The sequence below is a fragment of the Microtus oregoni genome, unplaced genomic scaffold, assembly GCF_018167655.1.
Source record: "Microtus oregoni isolate MIOR12 unplaced genomic scaffold, Mior012 000012F_ref0000307, whole genome shotgun sequence".
NCBI lineage: Eukaryota > Metazoa > Chordata > Mammalia > Rodentia > Cricetidae > Microtus > Microtus oregoni.
In genome coordinates this window covers 18957037-18979521 of record NW_024543071.1, presented here as the reverse complement: position 1 = coordinate 18979521, position 22485 = coordinate 18957037, and the positions used below count along the sequence as shown (strand labels likewise).

The following is a 22485-nucleotide window of genomic DNA, read 5'->3' as shown; positions in this document are numbered from 1 at the left end:
TCAACCTCCTGTGTTCCTCAGAAGCTGTCCATTTTGGTACCTGGGCCTGCTAACTAGGCTAGGCTGGCTGGACAGTCAGCCCCAGGGATACTTTCTTTGAATCCCTAGACCTGGGAGTAGAAGCATGCATGACTACGCCCACATTTTCACACAGGTGCTGAGGATCGAACTCAGGTCCTCGTGTTTGCACGCAAACACTCTGCCTGGCCTCTTGCCAGCTCAGCACAGGGGTTCTGAGAAACAGGTGATGTTATGCAGCAAAGTGTTCAGTGTTAGCTCCAAGCACTTCTCTGTTTAGTTCCCACAAACAGCAAACCCATGAGCCCAAGTCCAGAAAGTCATGAACATGAAGTGCAGGCAGTTGTGGTGGCTGGTTTATTCCTATAAACACTGTTCTACAGTACAGTTCAGGGAATAAATAGAGGCACACAGCTATGATTCCCACCACAGTCCGCTGTTGAGGGAGACTTGAGGATGGGAGCTGGGCTAGGGCTGGGACCTACGCTAACTGGAGACCTTGGGATGGTTTTGGCAGCAAGATCTGTCCCAGGCCTGAGGGCCAAGACTCTTGCTTGAAGAGTCATGAGTGAAACGGAGGTGCCAATGCCAGTCAGTTCACACTAGGATGGATCCAGGACTTCTGACACCCAAGGGGCTGTGAGTCTGATCCACTGATGTGCTGGGAAGGAACTGTCAGTTCAAGCCTTCCCTGGGATTCAGGTCATTCATAGGAGGCCTAGATAGGTCTGCCCCTTGCCCTGGATTGATAATGGATACAGGTCATAGCTATTCTTACACTAGTTTCTTATTTGGATATTCTATGAGGGGATCCTGTCTGACATCTAAGGGAGAGAGAGGCACAGATGGGGACTGGGCTATCTGCTATAAGTCAGGTAGGGAAGACAGTTAACTGTAAAGTTGAGGGAGAAGAAAGCCACGCTCTTACATTGAAGGGGAATAGAAGACACAGAGACCAGCCTGGAGTCAGGCCTCCAGTGCGGTGCATGAGGGGTAACACACAGGAAAGCTCTGTTCTAGGCTTCACAGAACCTCTGTGGTCTAAGTCACCCTCTTTTTCCTGATTTCTCCATGGCGGCACACAGGATCATCTGCTGTAAGGGGGTGGAATGAAGAGATTCTGTGTGGTTTGACAGCACACAGAAGGCCACAGCACTGGGTACCAAGGTGCAGGTGCTAGAAACGGAGTAACAGCAAGGAAGAGGCGCCCCGTTCTTGAACACAGGTCAGGGAAGGGCAGAACTGCTACAGGGTCTCCGGGCCCAAATCCTTCGCGCTTTCCTGCGACTGAACTCCTGATTGGCAGGCGACAGAGCACTCACCGGGCGGTGGCACCACAGCCACCACAGTCAATCCCATCTCATAGCAGGTTCGTTTGTTCGCCTCGCCGCCGCCGCCACATGCGCACAAGGGATGTTCCCAAATGTGCCCAAAGCTCCATCAGGCCGTGAGGTTCCTGGCTGACTTGGAGGCGCTCTGTGCCCGCTGAACCACGGCAGAGCACTTCTCACGCCGCAGCAGCGTGTTGTTCTCGAACAGACCTTCGTTGCGGGGTATTCCGTGGGAGCCGTCAGGGAAAGTCAGCAAGCCTTTGAGGACAGAGAGAAGGAGACGGCATTAACGTTTCAGGTCAGCTCCACGTATAGAGGCGGAAGGAGAGGGAAGTGACACGCGGGCTCGATAGGTTGCTGGATTACGGAGGAGTGCTTCCATCCATGTTACACTAAATTACCATCCCACTGAGGTGAAACTTACCAAAACCATCTACTCTGCCATTTTTAAATTCCCCCTCAAAGGTCATGTTGTCATAGCGAATGAAAACTCCGACGCCATTAAACTTGCCCTGGGCAAACTCCCCCTCATACCTGCAGAGACACCAAGACGGTAGTTAGCCTTTAGTGGGTGGGTTAGCCGTTCGGGGTAACCGAGGCAAGCAGTTGCAGGCGGGTGTGAGTCAAGGCGCAGAGCAAAGCTCACTCCGCCCAGCCCAGAGCTCTGCCTGTGCCACACCATTCCCCAGCAGCAGAGGGCTCAGAAGGCATAGGTGGAGGGAGAGACTTAGCTCCAGGGAAAGAGTCTAAGTGAACAGAGGTAAAGCAGAAAGTCACTCACCTCTCTGCCGTTTCCAATTTCACATCTATTTAATGTATTTGTTTTGTTTAGAGATGAAGTGTTGCTATGTAGCCCAGGTTGGCCTCTGCCTTTCTAGTCCTAGGATTACAGACATATGCCATCATGCCTGACTTTTTTTTTTTTTTTTTGGTTTTTCGAGACAGGGTTTCTCTGTGGCTTTGGAGCCTGTCCTAGAACTAGCTCTGTAGACCAGGCTGGTCTCGAACTCACAGAGATCCGCCTACCTCTGCCTCCCGAGTGCTGGGATTAAAGGCGTGCGCCACCATCTCCCGGCCCCATGCCTGACTTTTGCATCTATTTTAAAATAATAAGGGCTGGCAAGATGGCTTAGAAGGCAAAATAAACCTGTCTCCAAGCCCGATGACTTGTGTTAAATCCTGGGGGCCCACATGGTGGAAGCGGAAAACAGACTCCTCTGACCTTCACATGTGGTGTGGTGCACCTTTTACAAATAAGTAAAAATTAAATAAAAAATCAAAGTCATCAATAAGAGAACTGCCCACCCCTTGCCTGTTTTCTTGCCTGTGCAAGCTCAGGGCTGAACAGACGCTCTCCAGTGCCCCACATTTTTATCACGGCCTGAGAAAGGACCGAGCTCATTCTTACCTTGAGCCATCTGAGAAGGTCAGTACCCCAAAGCCATTAAAGAGCCCATTCTCAAAGTGACCCAGGTAGGTGCCACCATCTGCAAACATCAGTTGACCAAAACCATGTCTCCGGCCTGAGCAAAGAGAAGGACAGGGACCAGGTTGGAATGAGGCAGCTTCAGGGTCCCTTCTTACTGGCTTAGCAGCCTATACCCTCCATAGCCTTTCTCACAAAAAACTGCCCTTCGCCTCTGTGAGTGTGTAAAGCCTGGTCTCCTTGGGCACAGGCCTGGCCTCAGTATGAACTGCTCTTGGCCTCTATGGGTGTGAAAAGCCCATCTCCTTGGGCAGTTTCGTGGCTTGCTAGAACCAAACCTGTGAGCTCTAAAGTGTCCAGGCTGAGTTTCCAAACTGAACCATTAAACTGCTTCTGGTATAGTTTCCAGAATAGTTCACAGTTCCAAAGAATTTTGCTATCCCTAAGAATAAATAGATCACTTCCAAGTGTAAAAAGCTGCCCGAGGAAACTCAAAGCAAGGAGTGCTACTTGCTCTTGAGTGTCTTTTCTCATTTCCAGATCTTCCTTAACTTCTGAAGACTCATGGCGAAGAAGTCAGTGCAGTGAATCCTAAACTCTAATTTACACCCAAACAAATTCATTTGCTCTCCCCACATAAGACAAGAGACTGTGTTAAACACACATAAGATGACAGATTGTGTTAAAGCACTATCGATCCAGACTGGGAAGATGGAACTCATTTCCCATTCCTTCATTAAGCCCTGAAATAAAGGGCAGGTACGATATGGAGCTGTGTCCTGCAGCAAGGAATGAAGATCCATGAAGGCTACCCTGAGACCCTGCTCACCCTCCTTCCACTCGCCACGGTATTCCTCCCCACTGGAGTACGTAAAGGAACCTTTCGTCAGCGTCATGGTGGTTGCTGACGGGAGGAAAGGATGACACCTGTAAGAAACAGAGAAGCCAGTGTCACCCAGGGTAGAGGGCCTGAGGCTGAGCTCTGGTAAGGGCATCCTATCTCAGGTATACTTAGCGAAACACCCTCCTCGACACCCACTGCCACCTCACCCCTGCTTTTCTAAGTTTTCAGCCAGCTCCTGCTTCCTGTGACCTGGGATGGAAAGAGAAGCTCAATCTGCAAATATTTCCTTGATGTCTACCACGAGCTTGGATGTATAAAACAGAGTCTCTCCCCTCAGTGAAGTTATAACATGGTTGGTGAAACACCAAACTATCCCAGAGACAATGTAATTCCATCAACTCAGGCGGCACATATCAGCAAGTACAGGGGTGAGCAGCCCTCACCAGAACCAGTGCTTGGGAAGCAGAGGCAGGGGATCATGTGTTCAAAGCCATCCTTAGCTACATGAAACATCTCAAAATAAATAAATAAATAGGTGTAGTAGGAGGCCGCTTGTTCATTTCCTGGCCGCTCAGACTCCTGAAATAACCACACAGAAACTATATTAATTAAAACATGACTTGGCCTATTAGCTCTAACTTCTTATTGGCTAGCTTTTACATCTTAATTTAACCCATTTCCATTCTTTTATATTTTACCACGAGGCTTGTGGCCTGCCGGCAAGGTTCCAGTGCATCTGTCTCCAGCGGCTCCATGGCTTCTCCCTGACTCGCCTCCTTTCTTCTAGCATTCAGTTTAGTTTGCCCCGCCTAGCTCTACTCTGCCCTATCACAGGCCTAAGACAGTTTCTTTATAACCAATGGTATCCACAGCATACAGAGGAGAATCCTACATCAATAGGAAAAAGGATAAAAGAAAAATAAGCAGTAAAGAAAGAAAAGAGCAACAGACAGAGGTAGCAAGGAGCTGGTCTGACTGGAAACGACAGCTTATTTAGGGAGCAATAGATACACCTACACCTTAAGGTTTGTTTTTGTTTGTTTGTTTGTTCCTCAATATAGGGTTTCTCGGTATAGGTCTGCCTATCCTGGAATTCTCTCTGTAGAGCAGGCTGGCCTTAAACTCAGAGAGATCCACCAGCCTCTGTCTCCTAAGTGCTGGAATTAAAGGTGAGCATCACCACTGCCTAGTTATCTTGAGTTTTTAAAGAATCTCAAAGATGTAACACAAACTCCTTTATAATACAGATGAAGAAACAAAAGCACAGAATGGTTAAAGGTTTTGGTGCTGGGGAGATAGCCCAGTAGCTAAGAGCACTTGTTGCTCTTGCAGAGGACCCAGGTTTCATTCCCAGCCTCACGTGCTATTTTACAATCATCCAAATTTCATTTCCAGGGGATTCAAAACCACCTTCTGACTTCCGTAGGTACCGGGCAAGCACATGGTACATATACGTACCCGCAGACAAATATTTAAACATACACACAAAGAAATCTAAAAGACATTTAATAAAAATGTTGCTGGCTAAGTAGGAACAAGCACATGGCCCTCCATGATGACTTCCTTCTTTATGCTGAGCTTTTAGGTCAGACCAGTTCATGGCGCTCCCTGGAAACTATAGCAGCTAAGTTACGGAAAGAAAGAGTCTGGCAGCGGGGGTGGGGGTGGACTTGTGAAACAAGGATGACTGTGACCAGAGGAGGGGTTGGAGCAGCAGAGTCCAGTCAGAGGAGCCTGTGGGAAGGGATGAATGTCCTCCTACCAAGAGACAGACTTGCCTTAGTCTGGCTAGCTGCGTGCACTACTTGGCTAATGGAGTGTTAGGAAAGATAATAATAGAGACCTATAAATGCAGAGGCTTGAGAAGCCCCAGCCTTGCCCTTGTGCTGTAAGACCTGCTCTGCTTCCAGCGCACAGTCTAGATGAGAGCAGGCCATGTGGAGCCATTGTCCTGGCTGACCACAGAAAGGTGAACTCAGCAGGACCGAAAGGGCTGCCCTAGAAGCCTGGCCCCATGGCAATGACTCACAGTTTCACTGGGCAAAGAAATAATAGCTGTTTCAGGTCACTGTGTTTTCAAAGTGTGTGTTATCACCCAGTAAAAACTGACATATTCATATGAATGGGTGATGGCAGGCATGTGTATGATGAGAGCAGAAAGCATGCTAGGGTGAATATATCATAGAAAAGAAGCCATACCAATAGCGTTGGGGACTAGTGCTCGGGAACCCCCACTTGAGTTCGCACCTGAAAACCTGTGGAATCTGACTGCACCACAGGGAGACACTGAACACTGTGACTGCAAGGTCTCCATGGGAACAGTCAGTGCGCAGTCTCGCTCGCAGGCATGTGCCTGATGCCAGCAGGACAAGTGCGTTTCTTCTTCGGAACATAGGGACTGGATCTAGTGCACAGAACTGGAGAGGACCCTTAAATGCTTGTGGGCCTGGTGCCAGGGACCAGTGTCCTTTCAAGTCGCACAGAAACCGAAACTCTTATCTTCCGTCCAGTATCAGAGCAGGCTTGGGTAGAGGTCAGAGCAGCATCTCAGCAAATACAACATTAATGAGAGGAAGAGAAGTGTTCCATAAGAATGTCAAGAGAAAACTCTTTACAGGAGAGCTAAGGTATTCTGATAGCTGTAGGTCATCAGTAGCTCTTTCTAGAACTAAATGAGTTAATGGCAGTCACAGTCAAAGGACGGCACAGCTGTAAACATGCTGGGCAAGTGTCACATCTTCTGTCCCCGCTTTCTGGGGGAGCAGGCTTGCCATGGCAACGTAGGTGAACTTGTCCCAAACAAAACCAAACAAAACCCTCAAATTGCAACATAACTCTTCAAAACACACCCCACCTGAATCTGAAGAGCTGTGTATGTGTGTATGGGAGAAAGAGAAAAGAGGGAGAGAGAGGGGGTATTTGGTATTCTGAGACAGGGTCTTTTAATGAAGTCTTGGATAGCCTGGAACTTGCTATGTAGACCAGGCTGGCTTTGCATTCAGAGAGATCCTCCTGCCTCTGCCTCCTGAATACTGGGTATATGACAGTTACTACCAAGCTTGGCTGAAAAACTAACTGTATCTTTGACTAGATTTTGTAAATGTACTGTAATGACAAAATCTGTCACTAGACCTAGATCTTAAGGTGTTTAGCAGTAGTTAACCAATCCCTCATCACTTGAGCTTTGGTGAATTACTGCAGAGAGTTTTAAGGATGGGTACACAGGGCTCCAGAGCGACAATACTTTTGTGCCTACTTACTTTTCCTAAAAGATACATGGAACTTCCAGAGTGGTGGTATCTCACCTTGTTCCACAGGGATCCAGAAAGGGTAAAAAAAATTTGAGGATTTGTTGGATAGTATTTATTTTTCAGGTGTGTTTTTGTTGTTGTTGTTGTTTTGGTTTGGTTTTTCAAGACAGGGTTTCCCTGTAGCTTTGAAGCCTGTCCTGGAACTAGCTCTTGTAGACCAGTCTGGCCTCGAACTCACAGAGATCTGCCTGCCTCTACCTCCCGAGTGCTGGGATTAAAGGTGTGGGCCGCTGCCACCACCGCCTGGCTCAGGTGCATTACTTCTGTTTATGCTGCATTTGATTACGTGTGAAGCTGTGATTCTTTGCCTGTCTAAAACCCCTGATGGTCCTAATAAAGAGCTGAACGGCCAATAGTGAGGCAGTAACAAGGATAGGCGGGACGAGCAGGCAGAGAGTATAAATAAAAGGAGAAATTTGGGAGCAAGAGAACGAGAAGAAAACAAGGAGAGGAAGACATCAGGGGCCAGCCACCCAGCTACCCAGCGAGCCATGGAGAAGGAAGTACAGAAATAGAGAAAAAAAGGTAGTCTGGATAATATAAGAAAAGCTGGCCGGAAACAAACCCAGCTAAGGACAGATATTCATAACTAAGAATATGCCTGTGTGTGTGATTTATTTAGGAGCTGGGTGGTGCCCCCCCCAAAAGAGTCCAAAGAACTTTTTCACACAACAAGGATTATCTATGAACAAAGTACTAGCCATGATCTTAAGTTGCAAATCTCTCTCTCTCTCTCTCTATCTCTCTTTTTTTTTGTTATTGCTACTAGCTCTTGGGCCAATATCTTAAATATTTTAAGAAAGGTGATAAAATTTGAGATTTTATTTTTAAAAGATTCTATCTATCTATCTATCTATCTATCTATCTATCTATAATTTGCCTGCAGGACAGAAGAGACCTTGGATCCCATTATGGATGATGGCTATAAGTCACCATGTGGTTTGTGGAAATTGAACTCCAGACCTCTGGAAGAGCAGCCAGTGCTCTTAACTGCTAAGCCATCTGTCTAGCTCCTGAAATTTTATTTTTATTGCCAAATGTGGTAAAGCACTTTTTAAAAGGGCTTTAAATTTATGTATATGTGTATGAACCAGCATAAGTGTATGTATACTACATGTACACAGGAGCCCATGGAGGCCAAAAGAGGGGTTTATGTCCCTTGGAACTGGAGTTACAGACTGCATTTTAATTTTCTAAAGACGTTTGCAGCATCTCCCTAAATTTGACCTGACTTGGACTGCTTTAAATACAGCATCATGGATGTTATGTTCATCATAAATGTTCATTCCGCTCATTGCTGGATGTGTATCTTGAACCCTGGGCCACCACCTAAGAACACCTGACAGGAGACAGTGAGATGGCTCAGCAGATCAAGGTGCGGGCCCCCAAGATGACATCCCGAGTTTGATCCCTGAACCCACATGGAAGGAGAGAACTGAATCCAGCAAGTCGTCCTCTGACTTCCACAAGCATACCATGGCCTGTACATAGAAACAAATAAGAAAATACATAATAAAAATGTTATTTAAAAAAATATATGCTATCTGGAGGTTTGTAGGCGTAAGTCGCAAACAATGCCACACCAGTTTGGAATTATGATTAATATGGTGATATTTATTTAAAGGGGAAAAAACTTACAGATCACCGTCCCAGACAACAGCCCTCTGCGCAACCAGGAAGGGAGTCTAGTCGCCGGTGGAGCAGGAAGTGAAGAGAGAGAGGAGAGGGAAGTGGCCTCTTTTTTAAAGGGAGAGAGACCACGCCCCAATGGGCTGGTATCTCAGTGGCTATAGGCTGGAGGAGCGGAAGGACCTCCCGCAACAGAGGTTCCCAAGCAATGAGGAAGCCAGGCCAGTTATAGGTCATGTGCTGGTCATGTGCTGCTGCTCTGGTTGGCATTCTCATTTTTCAATCATCTCAGCTCAGGTAGGCACCAGGCATCAGTGAAGCAGATGTCAAATGATTCCAGCTCCCAGACACTGAATCCTATCTCATCTGAGAAACTACAGAATAAAGAGAAGCCATCTCCATGATGTCAGACCCAGATCCCTGGCCCACAGGATCTGGGAGTAGCACAGGGTAGTTCTAAGCTGCCAAGTGTGGGATTAATTTGTTGTTGAGTGATAGCAAACTGCACACCATCTGCCAGATGCCTCTGTCCATTCTGTGCTGTTTTTCAAAAGTATATTTGATCCATTTCCATAAGTTCAGAAGTTGTTCCTCCAAACCATGTCCAGTCTCAAGAAGCACATCAGAAGTGCTAATTAAAAGGAACATGTGTAGAACTCATGGGTCTCAGGCTACAGCTGAATACATTTGGCTAGAAACGGCTACATGTGTCCAAATAGTTGTTACTATCACTCCTTGGGACAGTGTTTGAATTTTTACTTGGGAGTTTTGTAACTATCCATGATAATTAAAAGTCAGCTGGACAGCCACAAAACCAAGAGGGAATGTCACCAGTAACCATGATTATCCATAGTTATTGAGACAAATCTAGTTTAATTAAGTGTATCCAGTACTCAATGAAGATGAAAAATAAGGAACACAAGTCAGTGTTTACATTACTTGTCATATCTTTGGAAGGGAGTAGATGCCCTAAGCGTAGATATGCACAGGGAATCCACTCACAAACCAAGACAGTTCACATTCCTACACACACTCATGACAGACGAGCTGCAAAAGAGCAGGCCAAACATAACCTAAAATTACTAATCTGTCTCTGGAATCCACTATCCTAATGAGGAACTTTAAGACAATTCTGAAGCCATTTCTGACAACACTTTACTTCCCCTTCTCCTCTGGGAACCAAGGACGTAACAGCATGTACTGAGATGTTGGGAACTTTCCATCTCCCTGAATAGGGGCATGATAACCTTTAGGTGTTGACTCAGTTACTGATGTTTTGACTTAGTCCCTGGGAAGGGGCAAAGTGACCCTCAGAAGTTTCCTTTTACCTCATCTGATCTGGCAACCACTCTCCAGCCAATTATTGGTAATAGTCTTTTTGAATAAGCCAATCATAATAGTTAAAGAACAACCCCCAGACACCCCTTCCTTCTGTGGTTTTTCCCTTTAAAAATAGCCTGTACCAGACATTGAGGGTCTTCTAGCCTTCCGACTGCTGGAAGACCCTGTCATGACAGAATTTATAAAATCCTCATACTTTTAGATCAGCTGTGATATGAGAGATGGTCTCTTGGAGCGACTCCTCTTCCTCGGTGATTGGATGCTAGGGTCTAACACTATTACTTTGCAAAAAAAAAAAAAAAAAAAAGAGCATAGCCTTTGCTATATTATTTTTTTCTTCCACAGACAATTCCAGACAGAACTCTAAGACAGTGATGAGAAGCTGCTTTCATTTCTTTTGTCAAAGTGCTTTAAATATGTGTCTATGTGTGAACCTGCATGACCATATGGAGGCCAAAAGAGGGCTTTATAACCCCTGGAACTGCAGTTACAGGTGGCTGTGAGCCACCATGAGGGTGCTGGGGACTGAATCCCGGCTCTCTTGCAAGAGCTGTAAACACTCATCCCTGCTGAGTCATCTCTCCAGCCTCTCATTCCTCTCTCTTTTTTAAAAAACCAAGCTTACTAAAGAACATTTATGTATTCACAGTATCTTTTGTCTAAATTAAGAAGTTTTGTTTGAGCCGGGCGATGGTGGCGCACGCCTTTAATCCCAGCACTCGGGAGGCAGAGGCAGGCGGATCTCTGTGAGTTCGAGACCAGCCTGGTCTACAGAGCTAGTTCCAGGACAGGCTCCAAAGCCACAGAGAAACCCTGTCTCGAAAAACCAAAAAAAAAAAGAAGAAGTTTTGTTTGCTTGTTTGTTTTTTGAAAGAGAATCTCTCTGTGTAGTCAAGGCTGACCTTGAACTCAAGAGATAGCCACCAGCCTCTGCCTCCTGAGTGCTGGCAGGCTCCACCACGTCCAGCTTAAATTAAGAAGTTTTTGTTTTTTCAAGACAGGGTTTCACTGTAGTTTTAGAGCCTGTCATGGAACTAGCTCTTGTAGACCAGGCTGGCCTCTAACGCACAGAGATCTACCTGCCTCTGCCTCCCAAGTGCTGGGATTAAAGGCGTGCACCACCACTGCCTGGCTAAGTTTTAAAACAGCTGGGCAGTGGTGGCACATGCCTCTAGTCCCAGCACTCAGAGAGATATAGGCAGGTGAATCTCTGAGTTTTAAGGCCAGCCTGGTCTACAGAGCTTGTGTCAGGCAGGACAGGCCCCAAAGCTAGACAAAGAAACCCTATCTAAAAAAAAGTTTTAAAACAAACTAACAGCAATTCTTTATTATTATTATTATTATTTATTTAACTTTATTTTATGTGCATTGGTGTGAAGGTATCAGATCCCCTGGAACTGGAGTTACAGACAGTTGTGAGCTGCCATGTGGGTGCTGGGATTTGAACCTGGGTCTTTTGGAAGAACAGCCAGTGCTCTTAACTGCTGAGCCATCTCTCCAGCCTCCAGCAATTCTTTTAGTTATTATAAAGAAAGCAACCATGGGTTTTTAGAGCCTTAAGAAGAAAGGAAGCTGTGATGAACAAAGATTAGGAAATTAGGAATACTGATTTAAATGGAAAAGAAATAATTAGGTTTTTTAAATTTATAATTCTAATTTCCCTTCAGTCTGGGAAGTAAGCAATGGCATTGTTAATGTAAACAGGTCTTACGCAGAAAGAATGTGGACTAGTGAGAGTCAAGAAAGTGAGAAGAGTCTACTGGTACCAAAAAGGTTTTTAAAAGGATGATGGGGAGTGATGGGCTCTCGGGACTAATAGTGTCAGAACACTATTCTGTGTCAAGGGGAAAGGAGGATGCCTGGGGCGGGCTCTAAAACAGCAAAGTTATTCTGTTTGGTCCCTAAGCAGTTCGTGGATGCTGGATTGCTGAGATAACATCCAGCAAGTAACTGAAACAACCCATTCCCCAGGCCTCTGTATGTAGGTCGTTTTCCTACCTGTGGCACAGACGCGCCCCAGATCAAACAAAGCCCTAGACCTTCACAAGGCAACCCAGTCTCCCGCTGCATTTTCGGTTTTTTTTTTTTTTTTCCCCATTTCAGTCCGGTTCCAGACTTTGTGGGGTCGGTTCCCACCCCACAGGCTCTTCAGCTCTCACAGGTCTGGGGCATTCCCTCCAGAAACAGCCCGGCACACCCCTCTCCAAAACCGGTGCCCTGTGTTCTCCGGGGCTACGATCTCAGGATCGAAACCCCAAACCCAGGTTTGGGACCCCACGCGCAGCCACCTTCTGGTCAGTACAGCCCGGACAGAGGCGCGCTTCCCAGCCCGGGTCCCATGTTTAAAGCCTCAGTCCCCACCTTGTGCCCCCCCCCCCGCCCCCGTCCTCCTCCCACCCGCCCCGCGAGCCAACCTGAGCTTGGCCTCTTGGGGACGCCGTCACATTCCGATGCGACGCGGGACTCCAGCGGTCAGGATCTTTGCTCCTCTCGGCTGGCCACTGACACCTTCCCCTCCGCCACCACCACTCGCCTCGGTCCCACTGGATGGACTCCGCCATCCCTGACGGCCGCACTGGGCACAATTCCCGCTGTTCATTGGCTGTTACCTAGGCAACCACCAGCAACGCCATTCCCCATTGGTTCAGTCTTCTTCCGTGCCATCTTTGTGAGGGGCCGAGTGTTTTGGGAGCCTGGGCCAAAAATCTGAAAGAGGGGTGGGGCTGAGCCTCTGTCCCGTCATGATGAGACCAAGAGAAAAGGAGGACACAAGTTTCATCTCTCCGGAAACTTCCAGGCAGAAGCTTTAATTCCAAATAAGGTCGAACGTGTGTCCAAAGTGGCCACCAGCTCAAGAGGTTCTGATCTTTATATTCATAAACAGCTCCACCGCTAAGTCTAAAGAGAGAACCTACATCCAGCTTTAGAAGCTCAGCTTTATATTGGCAAGGTGCTGCACTTCTGCATGTACAAGGACTTACGTCCCATATCCTTTGTGTTTAAATATATTGCCATTATTGGAGCAAGTATTCCCAGATACTGTGCCCAAATATCCGTGAAGGCATGTTTGTTTACTGAACTGTGTGCGTGCAGCATGGTGTCAAGTTCTGCCGAGCTTTGGACAGCTGCTGTAGTGGGACTAATTACATATTACAAGACAAAGCAAATTGCTTCAGATTGCTTTTTGGATTGGGATTTCTTCATCCACAGGTTAGAAAAAAATGATAATGATGACAATAATAATGCCAGGACTCGTATGAGAACACAATGAAAAAGGGGTGGTTGTTGGAAGATATTTTTAAAAGATTTGGAGTCTGGACTGGGGAGATGGCCCAGTGGTTAAGAGCACTGGCTGCTCTTCCAGAGGACCACCACCCACATGACAGCTCACAACTGTAACTCCAGTTTTAAGGGATCCTAAACCCTCACACAGACATACATGCAGGCAAAACACCAATGCACATAAAAATAAAATAAATAATTAAAAAAGAATACTTTAAAAAAGATTTGGGTTCTGTGTTCAAAAGATTTGGATTCTGCATTCAAATTCTATCTCTGCTACTAATAGTGTATGTTTTTGAGTCACTTATTAAGTTCTCTAGCCTGTAAACTGAGGTTAGACCAATAGATTCCATACAGCACTAACTCACTTGGTAATATAAGCTAACCTGAGCTACAGTTGTAGATTAAACTGCAATCACTGAGAAAAGGAGTGAAAGGAAAGGGAACTTGTTAGAATTTATGTTTGAAAAAAAATAAGCTCATGATATTCCCATACATAGAACCAAACAATAGTTCTTTCAATTCAGTACTTCTGGTGAGTTGGAGCAATAATTTGACTCAAGAAAGTAGGATTATGGGTGCAAGGTGAGATGGTTCAGCGGGTAGATACTTGCCACCAAGTCTGACAACCTGAGTTTGAAACCTGGAACTCACATAATAGAAAGTGAGAACTAGTTACTGTCCTCTGACCTCCACACGTGACATACACAATACATACACACAAAATTAAATAAAATATTACTGCGTGATCATAAAATATTGGGGATTATGTGGTTGGTCATTTTCTGTGAAAACTCTTTGTTCTACCTGCTGGTGGCTTTGAGAAGAAAAACAAAAATAATGCTAACAATAATCCCAGCAGCAACGAAAGGGGAACATCTGTGGAGGGCTATTTAGGTCCTGAGTACAACGTTAGACATGTCACTTATAGAGTCTTTTCTTAAATCAAGTGAGGTAAGGGCAATTATTCCCATTTTACAGATGAGGAGTTTTAAAAGTTACCTTCTTAAAAATTTCTAATAGTTTAGAGAACAGAGTTTAAGCTCAAATGTTCCTGATATCCAGGCCCATGTTTCTAAGTAGTAATTCTACACTTTAATTATCATGTGTGCGTGTGTGTGCATATGTGTGTGTGTCAGATCCCTGGAGCTGGGGTTACAGGTGATGTGAGTGCTGGGAACTGATTCCATTCCTCTTCAAGAGCGGCAAGTGCTTTTAACTGTTGATCCATCCCTGCAGCATCTATTCTCCACTCAGTGTCTGGGTTTGGAGTGGATTTGATGTGCACTGTTGTGTGAGATCTCAAATAAATAACACACGGAGGCTTATTTTTAGTTATGAGTGCGTGGCCTTAGCTTTGTTTGTTTCTAGCCAGCTTTTCTTTTCTTTTTTGATTTTCGAGACAGGGTTTCTCCGTAGCTTTTTTTTAAAAAAATATTCATTTACTTATTGTTTATACAATATTCTTTCTGCGTGTATGCCTGAAGGCCAGAAGAAGGCACCAGACCTCATTACAGATGGTTGGTGAGCCACCCACCATATGGCTGCTGGGAATTGAACTCAGGACCTTTGGAAGAGCAGGCAATGCTCTTAACCGCTGAGCCATCTCTCCATAGCTTTCTTTGGTTCCTGTCCTGAAACTAGCTCTTCTAGACCAGGCTGGCTTCAAACTCCCAGAGATCCGCCTGCCTCTGCCTCCCGAGTGCTGGGATTAAAGGGGTGCGCCACCACTGCCCGGCCAGCTTTTCTTTTCTTAAATTAACCGTCTAACTTTTCCCTCTGGGCTTTTATCTTTCTTACTTCTGTGTTTCTTACTTTCCTTCTTACTCCGTGGCTTGCTGGCTGGGTGGCTGGCCCCTAGCATCCTCCTCTCCTGTTCTCTTGCTGTTCCTTTGCTCCTCTTTTCCCTTGTGTCTCCTTCCGTTTATCCTCTCTGCCTGCCTGCCCCACCTTCCCTTGCTCCTGCCTCACTATCGGCCATTCAGTTCTATATTAGCTCATCACGTGTTTTAGGCAGGCAAAGAATCACAGCTTCACAGGGTTAAACAAATGCAGCATAAACAAAAGTAACACACCCTAAAATAATTTTCTACACCAGAGGTGTTTGACGTGGAGTTTGCTCCACCACACACCCCTGCCCTCCTTCCCTCCTTCCAAGCTCTTGGTATCTATCCTTCATATGCCCTCTGCTGCTCCCCCCCCCCCAGCCAAGCAGGCTGTCCTAATTAAGCTTTAGCCTTCTTCCTCTTTCTTTTGACAATGCGTTATGAGTACGGTGTTTCTTTCCTTTCTTTCTTCTCCCGTCAGTGATCCAGTTTCTTCCTTTAGGAGCTGGCTGGTAGTACAGGCTCTGGATACAGTTTTCACTCACTCGCCAACCTAATTTCAAGTCTATGAACTATTTATCTGTGGCTGTCTCCCGATGGTGTTTATTTAGTGTGAGAACAGAGGAATTATTTTCTTCTTCCTTTTACTAATGAAAACGAGCACCAACTGTGTCTAGACATTGATGTGAATAAAGTCATGAGCTTTTAGTTTCAAGGAACCAAAGCTTTCCTCAATGATCAGATAAAGCGTTGAATCATTGGCTCAGACACTTTGTAAATTGCAAGAGGGCTGGGATTTTAAAGTTATGAGATAGCATGGGGTGAGTGGGGCACCTTCATTGTTGTCTTCTCAATTCTTTGTGCTTATTGACACAAAAATGTCATCTTGCAATTTCACAGCCAGTTCATCGTTGGCACTCAATTAACAAGTGACTAAGAAAGGAGCTGTTAGGAAAGCGTCCGACAACCTGCCTGCCAATTGGAAGTTGGGGCGGGGCTAAGGGCAGAAGGCGTGCCTGACCCGAGTTTGTCTCGTGGAACATGCGCAGTCTTCACAGAAGGTGACGCGAAAGCTGTGGAGGCCGTGATTGCGCAGGTCCAGGTTCTGATTGGCCCCTGTTTGAGCGCGAGGGGCCGTGCCTACGCGTCACCAAGTAAACAGGGCAGGCTGGGGGCGGGGCTACGGCGGCACCGCGCCCTGGTTGGCCAGGCGGGAGGTGGGGAGTGCTGCGGATTGGTCGTGGCCGCGAGCTCGCTGGTGTGGAGCGCGCCGGGTCCCCGAGCCGGCGGCCTGAGGGATGGACGAGACGAGCCCGCTAGTGTCCCCCGAGCGGGCCCAACCCCCAGAGTACACTTTCCCGTCGGGCTCGGGAGCTCATTTTCCGCAGGTACCCGGGGGCGCGGTCCGCGTGGCGGCGGCCGGCTCCGGCCCGTCTCCTCCGTGCTCGCCCGGCCACGACCGGGAGCGGCAGCCTCTGCTGGACCGGGCCCGGGGCGCGGCGGCGCAGGGCCAGAACCACACGGTGGCTGCGCAGGCCCAGGCCCTGGCCGCCCAGGCGGCCGCGGCGGCGCACTCTGTTCAGACCCACCGCGAGCGGAACGACTTCCCGGAGGACCCCGAGTTCGAGGTGGTGGTGCGGCAGGCCGAGGTGGCCATCGAGTGCTGCATCTATCCCGAGCGCATCTACCAGGGCTCCAGCGGAAGCTACTTCGTCAAGGACTCTCAGGGGGTGAGCGTGGGGGCCCGGGCGTGGGGGGGACGGCGCCCCGGGACCGAGGGAAGGGAAATCGAAAGGGTGCCGAAGAGAAACTTCAGCGTCAGCGCTCTCCGGCCGTATGGGGGATGCTTCTGGGGACTAGATATGGGGAAACCTCTCAGGATGAAGAAATCAATCAGAACCTTTTTGATGGGGAAGCGTGAGCGGAAAGTGAAAAGAGGAAACTGACCAGATACCGGGCAGAGAAGTGCTGACCTATCCTACTTTCCAGTCGGTCCTTTAGATTCAAACTGCTGGGACAAACATCCGGCCATTGCCTCCAGATTCGGGGCCTTAGGCTTATTCTCGTTCCCATTTTATTTTCCCTACGTTGGCCCAAAGCAGTGCTTCCATGTTCTGTGGGTCAGTTGACCCATCACGGGCTCTGAGGATTTAATTCCAACCTCTGTGTTGTGGGGTTGTCTGTGTCGGGATCCCAAGTTTCTTATTAAGTCTTTGGTGACAGCGTGGGTGGGCTCATCAGTGCCATCTGTCCTGGTTATTGCTCACTCTGGGAAAAGGTTCGCATCGTTGCTTATGGTTCCTCGGTTTAGAACGCGGAGCTTTAACTACAGGAGACTGTCTCCTGCCCTTTAATTTCTTCCAAACCCATCAGCAGTTTGCTTAGCTAAGGCAGAGTTTTGCTGACCTTAATTTTGTCCCTTGCTTGTGTACTGGGGGTGTGGAAATAGGGTAACATGGGGCATGAGATGACCAGGGCAGTTGAGAAGTGACTTTATCCTTTTGAGAACTTAATAAGATTTTAAAAATTTGGACACAGATCAGACCAGAGCTATTGAAGGGCTAGTAGGTCAAGAAATGTCTGGTCTTACCTGTTGACATTTTCAAATGTGCCAAAATGGTTTATTTTTAAAATGTACTATTGTATGTATTAAAATAATGGGTGTTAAAATTACCTCAAAATTCCCTTGTACCCCCCCCCCCCCTCAAGACAGGGTTTCTCTGTGTAGCTTTGGCTGGTCTGGAACTCACTCTGTAGACCAGGCTGGACCTGAGCTCAGAGTTCTGCCTGCCTCTGTCTCCCAAGTGCTGGGATTAAAGGCATGTGTCACCACTATGAAGCTGGTCCCTTGTATTTTTTTTGTGTGAATTTTTAAAGTTTTCTTTTAAAATTTAGAACTTTATGTGTACTAGTACTTTGCCTGCATTTATGTGTCTGTGTACCATGTGCATGCCTGATGTTGGGACAGGCCAAGGGGGTGTTGGATCCCCTAGAACTGGAGTTGTAGATGGTTGTCAGCTGTCTTGTGGGTGCTGAGGACTGACCCCTGGGTCCTCTAGAAGAGCAGCCAGTGCTCTTAGCTTTTGATCCATCTCTCCATGTGGTCTCTTTAGATGGGTAGCATGCTGTTGTGTGTCTAAGTGGCCAGGAAGGGCTGTAATTGCAGCTCTTGACAGAGTTCATTGACTAATCTATTCGCCCAGAGTTGTCCCTAAGATTACCAAAATGTGAGAGCAATTCTGTCCACTGTGTTTGTATAAACTGGACTGGAGAAAGCTTTGAGAATATGCAGGTCCATGATTCAGCTCCCAGCACAACAAAACAAGTCAGCAAGGTTTTCCCTTTTTTGAGGAGGACGGACAGGCGAGAGTACGACACAGAATGCGCTTTAAGGTATTAGTTGTGTTTGGAGGCAGGTGGTTAATAGTTAGCATGTTGCTAGATCTTTTCTCATTTAGACTTATGTCAGTGCTGGGTGATGGTGGCACACACATTTAATCCTAGCATTTGGGAGGCAGAAGCAGGTGGATCTCTGAGTTCTGCTAGTCTTTAGAGTGAGTTTAGGACAGCCAGGACTCTTACACAGAGAAACCCTGTCTTGAAAAACTATTAAAAAAAAGAAGTAGTATGTCAGATCAGCTGGGAAATGATCTAGTACTTTGATAGGTGGGATCTGTCACTTGGGTCACCTCAGTACATACGCAGAGGCCAGACCATAGGCCGGGGGCTTTTGTTCCTGTTGTATTGTTTTTGATGGTGTTCAGGAGCCCAGTCTCTTAATTTCCTGGCCACTATTCTCAGTCAGAGGTAAAAATCTACACACAGATGTATGATTGCTCTGCTCCCATTGAAAATGTGGTTTAGGATAGGGGGCCACTTCCTAAATGCTTGTGGGGGAGGATAGACTGGCCCACAGACACACTGTAGTTGGTATTTTCACCTTAGAATCAGTACCAAAGGCATTTATTTATTTATTTATTTATGTTTTTCGAGACAGGGTTTCTCTGTAGCTTTGGTGCCTGTCCCGGAACTAGCTCTTATAGACCAGGCTGGCCTCGAACTCCCAGAGATCCACCTGCCTCTGCCTCCCAGTGCTGGGATTAAAGGCGTGCGCCACCACCACCCGTATTTATTTAATTAATGCTTAAATAGTGCTTACCCTTATGCTAGCACTGTTTTAAAATGCTTTATAAATGCTAACACATTCCCCATAACCACCTTAGAAGTTGGTACTGTCTTATCTCCACAGGTGACATTGATTTGCACAAGATCCCTTCCCTAGTAAGGCAGGTTTCTTGGCTCCTGAGGTCTGACTCCTGGAAGTCAGGCATCTGAATTTATGGTTTCTCATTTTAGCTTTGCTGTTGGTTAGTATTGGACTTGCCTATGTGTGATAGTTATTTTAAAATAGTAATCGCAAAAAAAGGTATATTTATCTTAAATGTAAAGTAAGTCTTTAAGCTTCTCAGAACCATATTCAGAGCTGTACTTAGCATGTGGCCTACACTGCATCTTCTAAAATGGCTACTCAAGTTTACTTGTTTGTCAGCCATTGGAAGAAGGGAGAGAAAGAATGTGTCTCCACCCTTTTGGGCCCTTCCTAGAAGTTGCACCAGATTTCTCTGCCTACATCCTATTGTCCAAGACATAGTTGTAGTAGTTAGTTTCTGGGAGTTGTAGTCTTTATCTTGCCTACAAGATAAATTAGATGTCTTATGTTAGGCAGAAGGGGAAAGAGGAGGACCAGTAGTGTGTGCAATAACTACTTTTGGAACAATCTGAAATATCTTTTTTAATATTTTAAAATTAATTTTTTGTTGTTTGTTTTTGAGACAAGATCTCACGATGTAGCCCTGGCTGGCTTGGAACTCACTATGTTGACCCAGCCTCGTTATGTCTAGAATTAAAGGTGTACAGCACCATGCCCAGCCTATTTTAATTTTAATTTATTTTATATATGAGTGTGTCTGCATGTTAGTATGCCACTTGTGTGGGTTCCCAGGGAGATGAGAAGTGGGTGTTGGTTGCCCCAGAACCAGGGCTGCAGGCAGGTGGGAGCCACCTGATGTGGGTGCTGGAAATTGCGCTCAGGCGCTCCAGAAGAGCAGCAAGGACTCTAGCTTGTTCTGAGAGATTCTTCTCTATGACAGCCTCGATTCCACTTCCCAGTTTATGGTAGTTTCTGCCACAGGATGATCAAGTTAGGACCTGGAACAGTAAAATGGAAAATGCTAGATTAGACGTTGTCATGGTGATGTGTGCTCACATTACCCTTCCTCACTTTACATCCTTGGTCTTCAGAGCTCATGTTCACTCAGCTGCAGAGGTATCTCCTCAGCATTACTCCTCTATGGCCTAACTTGTTTTTTTTTTTTTGTTTTTTTTTTTTTTGGTGTTTCGAGACAGGGTTTCTCTGTAGCTTTTGGTTCCTGTCCTGGAACTAGCTCTTGTAGACCAGGCTGGCCTCGAACTCCCAGAGATCCGCCTGCTTCTGCCTCCCAAGTGCTGGGATTAGAGGCGTGCGCCACCACCGCCCAGCATGGCCTAACTTGTTAAAGAAGATGAATGAGCCAGGCATGGTGGTGCAGGCCTATAATCCCAACCCTTAGGAGGCAGAGGCAGGCGGAGCTCTGTGAATCTCAGATCAGCCTGATTTATATAATGCCTTTCAGGCCAGCCAGGCCTACATAGTAAAGTAAGACCCTGTCTCTGGGGGATGGGGTGAAGTGAGATATCATACATGAAAGCCCCAGGTAGGTAGTTCCTAGTACTTAGCAGGTACATAGTCAAGAGTTTTCTTCATTTTGCTCTTTTGTTTTTGTTTCTCTTTTTAAATGGTCTCAGGTAGCCCAGGCTAACCTCAGTCTAGCTATTTAGCCGAGAATGACTCTGTACTCTTGATTCTCCTGCCTGTACCTCCTGAGTTCCTAGGGTTACAGGTGTGTTCCTTCATGACTGGCTTTGTTTTGTCCTCTTTCACAGTTTTATGCCCATTGACCTCTATAGTAGGCTTTCTTGGATACATGGTGTTGTGTAAGGCAGAAGTAGTATAATTTTGATATGATATTCTCATAACCACTGAGAATAGCAATTCATTAACTAATGATCTTTAGTCTTTGCATAAAATTACCAATTGCAGTGTCTGCAGGGATATCCATCTAGGAACTTTATATCATATCAGTTATTTTCAACTTAAAAAAATATATATGTATGTAAATTATATATACTTTTATACGTATATATGCATTTCATTTCTTTGATTGATTGATTTTTGGAGACAGGATCCCACTATGTAGCCCTGCCAGACCTAGAATTTTTTGACCCAGGCTGACCTTTAACTCAGAGATCCATCTGCCTCTGCCTTGCAGGGATTAAAGGTCTTCATCACCATTCCATCTTGTTTTTAATCTATTTATTTATTTTTTTTAAAGTAGGGGCTTACTGTATAGGCCTGGTTGGCCTGGAACTCAACAGTGATTGACCACCTCTGCCTCCTGAATGTTGGGATTGAAGGTGTACATCTCCATGCCCTGCCTATGTTATTTTTTAAAGTCTGTTTACTTAGTGTATATGTGCATGTGCCTCTAAAAATAGCATTTTTACAAAGGCTTTCTTATTTGTATGTGCAGAAGAAACACATTCAACATATGAATATTTGAAAAACAGCAAAAGATGTCATTTTCATGAGAAAATGTTATGTGTGTGAAATTGGGATAGTCAGAGGACTCAGTAGAAGGTGCTGATGACGAAGCCCTGAGGGCCTGAATCCAGTTCCCAGAACCAGTGTGGTAGGATAGGACTGGCTTCCTCAAGTTCTCTGCCGACATCCATTCGAAAGAATTCTCCCATCCCTCCACTTGGTTAAGAACCATATCGATAGCCATCACCAAATCTTAAGGAGCAAAACACTTAAATGATATAATGAATGCTCTCTTTCCCATATGGATGTAGGTCATGAGATTTTAAGCTTTATCTGCCGTCTGGTACAAGGATCTATCGCATTCCCAAGTTATGAGTAAAATAGTTTGCAGTGCACAGTCATTCTTAGAGCATGGCCCAGGGCTCACTGAAATTTTCTCTTGAGGGCTCAGGAATGAGTATGTTCATAATAACTTTAGGCTTTGTTTATCTGCTCTTAGTCTCATTTCCCTTTGTGTGTAGAGCAGAGATGTGAAGAGATCACATGATGTGAGATACTGAAACCCTGAAAACCAAGGAAGGTATGAAAAGTCAGTGGTCTGTCAATTCATATATTACATAGTTTTGCAAAAACTTTTGAAAATGGTTATTTTTATAAAACTTTGGTTACTATGTAGCACCACCACACCTGGATTGTTTTGTTTATTGGGGGGGGGGGAGTTGTCCTCAGCATTGTTTCCCAGGCTGGCCTTGTACCCCAGGGCTCCAGTGATCTTCAGTCTTTCTGGTGGGTAGTTGGGGCTACAAATATGTGACCCTTTGCCTTTTCAGCGATCAC

The 22485-nt window shown here is 46.1% G+C and overlaps 2 protein-coding genes across 2 annotated transcripts in view; one reads left to right on the top strand and one right to left on the bottom strand.

Annotated features, from left to right (window-relative positions):
- Positions 1 to 290: 290 nt before the first annotated feature.
- Positions 291 to 12468, bottom strand: Morn4 (MORN repeat containing 4). The gene is made up of 5 exons (XM_041661491.1): positions 12315 to 12468; positions 3605 to 3702; positions 2758 to 2872; positions 1774 to 1883; positions 291 to 1607 (listed from the first exon to the last, which is right to left on the bottom strand). Exons 2-5 carry the CDS (start codon positions 3669 to 3671, stop codon positions 1459 to 1461), a joined length of 441 nt encoding a protein of 146 aa, XP_041517425.1. The 5' UTR covers positions 3672 to 3702; positions 12315 to 12468; the 3' UTR covers positions 291 to 1458.
- Positions 12469 to 16244: 3776 nt separating this feature from the next.
- Positions 16245 to 22485, top strand: part of Pi4k2a (phosphatidylinositol 4-kinase type 2 alpha) — a 33692-nt gene continuing 27451 nt past the window's right edge. The window contains exon 1 of the mRNA XM_041661628.1: positions 16245 to 16738. Within this exon, the coding sequence (XP_041517562.1) occupies positions 16307 to 16738 (432 nt within the window). The 5' untranslated portion in view covers positions 16245 to 16306. The remainder of the gene's footprint in view (positions 16739 to 22485) is intronic.